This window comes from Drosophila subpulchrella, unplaced genomic scaffold, assembly GCF_014743375.2.
Source record: "Drosophila subpulchrella strain 33 F10 #4 breed RU33 unplaced genomic scaffold, RU_Dsub_v1.1 Primary Assembly Seq60, whole genome shotgun sequence".
NCBI classification, from domain to species: Eukaryota; Metazoa; Arthropoda; class Insecta; order Diptera; family Drosophilidae; genus Drosophila; species Drosophila subpulchrella.
This window is the reverse complement of record NW_023665696.1, coordinates 263,967-270,446: the sequence shown is the minus strand read 5'-3', so window position 1 is coordinate 270,446 and position 6,480 is coordinate 263,967. Positions and strand designations below refer to the sequence as shown.

Here is a 6,480-nt window from a genome sequence, read left to right as displayed (position 1 = left end):
ATTCCTCGTCGTCAGCTCGGTAACCCATGTTCCTGTAAAGATGGCCGTTCTCTAGCGTATAGTCCGTGAACTTCTCAGGCTCGTCGAGTACCTTGTTCTTCATCTTACCGATCCACTCAGCCACTCAGTATCAGCCACGACGTTCAGCTTCCTTCGTCGGTAGCGCACGTCGAATTGGAACTGTTGCAGTTCTAAGGCCCAGCGCGCTATTAGGCCGGAAGGACTCTCAATAGAATTTAACCATTTGAGAGCCAAGTGGTCGGTAATGAATCGGTAGCCCTCCAAGTAACACCGCATCTTCCTGATGGCCCAGATGACGGCCAGACACTCTTTCTCCGTCGTCGTATAGTTATGTTCCGCAGGAGTTAGTCGGCGGCTAGTGTATGCGATGAGCTTCTCTTGACCCTCGATGTCCTGAGATAACACCGCTCCCAAACCGACGTCACTCGCGTCAGTCTGCAAAACAAACTTCTGGTCGAAATCCGGACAACCCAACACGGGGGCGGTAGTCAGGCATCTTCTAATCTCTTCCAAGGCGGTTTGCTGTTCCGGTCCCCAGGTCCACTTCCGACCTTTTTTCAGTAGGGCGGTCACTGGTTGTATGATGGTCGCGAAGCTAGGGACGAACCTCCTATACCATGATGCCATCCCGATCCATTGACGGAGCTCCTTCAGGTTGGTGGGGGTCTTCAACCCATTAATCGCGGACACCTTCTCGGGGTCAGTCTGAATCCCTTCACCACTGATCACATGACCGAGGTAAACCAGTTTTTGCTTGAAGAAAGTACACTTCTTTGGATTTATCCCAAAATTTGCCGCCCGCAATCTGCAGAACACTTCGGCGAGGTTAGCGAAGTGTTGTTCCTTCGTATCGCTAATGACAATAATGTCATCTAAATAAGCGAAGGCGACCGGCTCCATCTCCGCCCCGATTACGCTATCCAGAGCACGTTGGAACGTGGCGCTGGCGGAGTGCAGCCCAAATGGCATGACCTTCCATTGGTATAGTCCCCGACCTGGTACGGTGAAGGCTGTGTATTGGCGACTACCCCTGGCCATGGGTATTTGCCAATAGCCGTTTTTCAGATCCAACGTAGAGATGTACCGTGCGTGACGCAACTTCTCCAGGATGTGATTGATCCTCGGGGCCGGATAGGCGTCGGGCACCGAGTGTGCGTTCAACTGTCGGTAGTCAACGCACATGCGCCAATCGCAAGCCTTTTTCTTCACCAAAGCAATTGGTGCGCTGTATGGGCTCCTGGAAGGCTCGATGGCTCCGGAGCGGAGCAGCTCGTCTACTTGGGTATCGATGACATGTTGCATGGCGGGGCTCCTGGGATAATACCTTTGCTTCAATGGTTTATCGTCGCGCATGACGATACGGTGTTCGGCGACATGCGATACCCCCTGGAGACTCTCGAACAAAGCTAACTCCCGGTCGATGAAGCTTTGTTGCCCCAGGCTCAAAGGTACGATTTGTCGCTCTTCGTCGTGCTCTCCCGCTTCCATCCTTACGGCCGTGACCCGCGTAGGCGTCGGGCTGAGAACCTCTGGATCTCCTTGTCTGGCGGTCCCCAATTGGACCTTAAACTCGACAGGGCGTACTGCTTCTCCTCGATCGTCCCTCGGTGGTATGAGCACTGGGAGTAAGAAGGGATCGCCGCTTGTGGCTCGGGCTGCAAGTCAAGGGTGGCTTGCCCACATCGCACGCGCCTTCCTGCGGTCTTGAGGAAATCCATCCCAAGTATCACTCGATCCAGCATGGTGGGCATCACCAACATGGGTAAGAGTACTGTGGTGCCCGCCAACGTGACCGGAGATCGCCACAGTTTCGTCACATCCTGACATGACCGATCGGCCAACGCTATTCTAGTGACCACGTCCCGAACCTCGCCGGCGCGGGCGACCAGGTTTGTAAAACTTTCGCTGGCGAAACTCCTCGATGACCCGGTATCAACGGTGGCGTCCACCCATCTCCCTCCGACTTCTATCGCTGCCGTGATGAGCCCACCGTGTACCTTTAACGGGGGGTGTGCTGGGGTCGAGCCGATGCTTCGTTCGTCTTCGCCGCACCCAGATTCCGGCGGCGACGTCCTCCGTTTCCCGAGGCATCCTGATGGCAGCACTCTATGGTTAGAACTCCTACTCGGCCACAATCCCAACAAAAGTCGCGGCGTGGGTTGAGACAGTCTCGACGGAAGTGTCCATTCTCACCGCAGCGGCCGCAGGCCCGCTGCACGTCTACTCGGGAGGTTCCTTGCTCGATCATGCGGTGGGTCACGTGACCTGCCTGTGTAGTACTCTCCGAGCTCGGCGACCGTCGAAGTTGCGATCCCTCGCGGTGTCCGCCCGTCTCCCCTGGGGTTTCACATCGAATCAACTCGAGTTGTTTGACGCTCTCGTACTCGGTAGCCATGTGGGTCAGCTGCTTTAAAGACGCGAAATCGCCGCACTTGATATACAGCCGATACTCGGGAGCCATGTTTTCGTATACTCGTATGCTCCTCTTCTCGGTACCCGGCCTGTTGCATCTTCGTCCTGAGCTCGATCAGGTATGTTTTGAAAGACTCTCCTTTCCTCTACATGTGAGTACGAATCTCATCCTCTAATCTTTCGAAATATCGAGGAGGTAGGAAGAAATCCAGGAATTCCCTCCGGAAAGTTTCCCAAGAGGCAGATTGCAGATGGCTAGTGCGGAACTACCGTGCCGCCGGGCCCTCGAAAATTTCGGACATAGCCCGGGGGATCTCATCCGGATTTATCCTATATGTCGTCATCTTCTCCTCGAGTGCGGCGACGAGAGCCAACGGATATGAGCTACCGTCGAACCGTAGGTTCCATTTATGCATCTTCTCGGGGAGCAAATGCTGAGTGGGAGTCGTGTTACCTCGTACATTTTGTTCCTGTAGGCCGATGGCTGAGCGAGCATCTCCTGGCGGCACCCAGACGCCGTGTGTCGTTCCCGGATGTATCCCTCGATGACGCGTTGGAACCTTGATCGGCGCGGCGTCACAGCCGACGGGGATCCGGAGGGACTCCGCAAATTGTCCCATCTCATCGTTCTTCCCCGCAGGGTTGGGGCTCGGGGCCCGACTGCTATACTGTTCCTGCAACTGAGCTAGTCGGGTCCACACCCGTTGTGGGAAGGATCCTGCGCTGACTAGGTTAGCGAACGCCTTCCTGGCCTCCTCGACGGTACTATCCGCTTTAAAGTCAAACTCAACGGCGAGTAAGTTGAGTTCGTCTTTTCGGCGAGCATATATCCAGCGAACTCCTACACCAGGGTTTTTGATAAGATCGGTTTCTTCGGACTCACCGTCTGATTCCTTAGGGGTACTCATCGTCTTATTTTCATGGGCGGACTTCCTTCCTAAATCCTCCTATTCCTTCCCGACTCTGGGTAGGGCAGTCGTCTCGACTCTCCGGGCGACTCTTCCCTTTTCACGGTGGTTCTTTAGGCCACTTGGATAAAGGTCCAGCTAGTCTCAGCGTCTCTGCTCGGGCGCTACTTGTAAGGATGCTTTCTCGGCCGGGGTACAGATCTCAGTCGGATCCAAGAGTCCTTTGTAAGAAAATTTGTAAATCACCGAGACACCGGACTAGAGGGTTCCACTCCACTGGGGAACGGGTAACTGTGAGGAAAGTCTTCACCGCAGGTCCTTACTTACGTCGAGGAAAAGGGCAGACGACGTTAGTTATGCAGAGTCCGATTCCTGGGCTGTGACCTAACGGGCTGGTCGGAGTCTTGTACTTCGCATCAGAGGCGAAAAATCCACCGGGCTGGACCTTCGGGCGGGGCAAAGCCGGGAGAATGCTTTGCGGGCGTAAGTCTTGGGTTTCGCGTCGGAGGCGAAAAATCCACCGGGCTGGACCTTCGGGCGAAGCCAGGCCGGGAGAAAGCTTTGCGGGCATAAGTCTTGGGTTTTGCGTCGGAGGCGTATGTTGCCCATATTCGACGGACCCATGTTTTTTTTTTTAAAATCAAAGAAAAAAATAAAAATTTGGCGGTTGGCAATCTTAATCATTTAATTTGTTCCAAGTAGATTTGTTTACATCAATTTTTGAATATGATATCTTTCAAATGGCCGCCTCTGGCGTTGATGGCGTATTGTGCCCTTTTTGCAGCATTTTCCATCGTTTTCGCCAACATTTCGGCCGGAATAGCGGCTATTTCTTCACGAATGTTGTCCTTGAGCTCTTCTAGGGTCCTTGGCTTGTTAACGTAAACCTTTGACTTCAAATATCCCCACAAGAAGAAGTCAGGCGGCGTCAAATCGGGCGAACGCGGTGGCCAGTCCAAATCACCACTTTTCGACATCAAACGGCCCGGAAACAATTTCTTCAGAAAATCGATTGTTATGCGACTTGTGTGCGGTGGAGCGCCGTCTTGTATTCGCTTTCGACGAATAATTGGCATCACAAAATTGGTCATCATGTCGCGATAACGCTCCTGGTTGATGGTAACAGCATGGCCATTTTCATTTTGGAAGAAAAACGGCCCAATGACCGTTTTCGAACTAACGCCGCACCAAACTGTGACTTTTTCGTAGTGAAGAGGCACTTCTTGAATCTTCTCAGGATTTTCAGTGGCGTAAATACGGCAATTTTGCTTATTTACGGTCCCATTCAATGTGAAATGGGCTTCATCGGACATGATAATTTTGTTCCAAAATTGATCGTCATCTTCGGCCATTTCGATGACTCTTTGGGCCCATTCCAATCGACGAGGCTTGTCCGTAAGCATCTTTGCGTCAATTGAATTTTGTACGGGAACAAATGCAAATCAACGCGAATAATCCGTTGTAAAGTGGACCGAGCCATGCCCAACTGCTGAGAACGGCGTTTTTGGGATGTTCTTGGGGACATCTCAACACTGGCTCGTACGGCAGCGATATTCTCGTCCGATCGCCTTGGTCGACTTTTATTTGGCCTCTTCGGATTAGAAAGAGCCTCACCAGTCGTAAATTTTTCGTATAAACGCTTAATGGTGTTCTTAGAAGGCGCACTTTTCACATTTTTTAATTTTTTAAAAGCACGTTGAGTTTTCACAATTGACTTGTTCTGTTGAATGTAAATTTCAACTATTTCAGAGCGCTCGCGTGGCGTGTATTGTTCCATGGTAAAAATCTGCTTGGACTGACGCTTCAAACGCGGTATGTCATTAAGCGATCTGGCATCTCTGTCAAAAGTTATGGCGTCGTCAGATGGGTCCGTCGAATATGGGCAACCCTGTATGATCTTATCAGTCGTCCTGCTCCTTAGGTCTTGGGCATGTGACTTTAATGGCGGTCGGGTAATTATAGTTCACGGTAAGTTGGTTTGTATGCCTTAATAATTCTTAATAAGAGACTATAACTACTCATAACACTTGTTAACAGTTAGTTACCATCTAAAACCAAGTATTTTACAGATACTATACAAAAAGTAATCATCCAAAACCATGTACTTTACAGGTACTATACACAAAGTAACCATCCAAAAACAAGACTAAACAGATAGAAACCATCAAAATACTGCTAGGTTACAACTAAATACAACGTGACCAACGTGTCAAGTCCATGTCAATATGAGTACTACCCTTAAAAATTATATATCTCTGGATAATCTTCAAAGTCAAAATCTATTAAATTCTGGATGGAGCAGTGGAGACGAAATTTCTGCGGGACCCCACTTCAACTTTTCTGTAACAATAAAATTTTGTTGAGATTTGCTGAGGATTGTAAAACAAGTTTTGTGAAAATGTAAACATGAATTAGTGTTGATGCTAACTAAGAATCTTGGTGATGTGTTTGAACAACCCAGAAATTAACAATATTTTAAGCTGGAAATGACGAATATAATATTGCAAAAAATTAAGATGTATGATATTATTAAAAGTGGTGTAAGCCTACCAATTGCATTCCGGAGTTGGTACTCATATGTTAACCCCAAGTTGGGGTGTGGGAGTCAACACAGCTGGAATGTGAAATTGTCGGCTAACCGCGAAAAACCAAGATTTGCCATAATTGGATTTACACTAAATGGAGAACTTATCACAAATAACTTATCAAACTTGAAGCTCTGAATGTAGATTTTAGTAAGAATCAGTATGCTGACCTATATGAAATGTATACAAGATTTCAATCAAGTTACTATAATCGTGAGTCACAACCATTTTAGACCCCAAAAGAATTTAAATTGATCTTTCATATCAAAACGAATCGGTGAAAACTGGTCCTATTGATGTGAGAAATTCAATAGAAGTGAAGACACCAAGTCATGAAAATACCCAAGCTTACTGTCTCCTCATACATGACCGTTTAGTTGAATATAACCCATTAAACGGACTAGTACAACGAGTTGTTTAACATTAGAAAAATGTTGAAAGATACTGTTTCGATTAATGTTCAAGGTTTCTTTGATAATAATTTTATTCTAAAGGAAATTGGAATTGTATTCGAAAAGGATCCACACTTGAATAATAGTTATACCCGTTACTCG

The 6,480-nt window shown here is 48.6% G+C and overlaps 1 protein-coding gene across 1 annotated transcript; it reads right to left on the bottom strand.

The window, feature by feature from the left end:
* Positions 1–4,000: 4,000 nt before the first annotated feature.
* Positions 4,001–5,223, bottom strand: LOC119562561. The gene is made up of 2 exons (XM_037875765.1): positions 4,785–5,223; positions 4,001–4,242 (listed from the first exon to the last, which is right to left on the bottom strand). The coding sequence occupies exons 1-2, from the start codon at positions 5,116–5,118 to the stop codon at positions 4,055–4,057; spliced, it is 522 nt and encodes a 173-aa protein (XP_037731693.1). The 5' UTR covers positions 5,119–5,223; the 3' UTR covers positions 4,001–4,054.
* Between the last annotated feature and the right edge of the window lie 1,257 nt (positions 5,224–6,480).

Bases quoted from the DNA above. Each gene is read 5' to 3' on its own strand.
- LOC119562561 (XM_037875765.1), bottom strand. From the start codon at position 5,118: ATGGAACAATACACGCCACGCGAGCGCTCTGAAATAGTTGAAATTTAC. The intron at 4,243-4,784 runs ATTTGCATTTGT...TCTTGTGGGGAT, and splicing joins ACAACGGATTATTCGCGTTG to ATTTGAAGTCAAAGGTTTAC.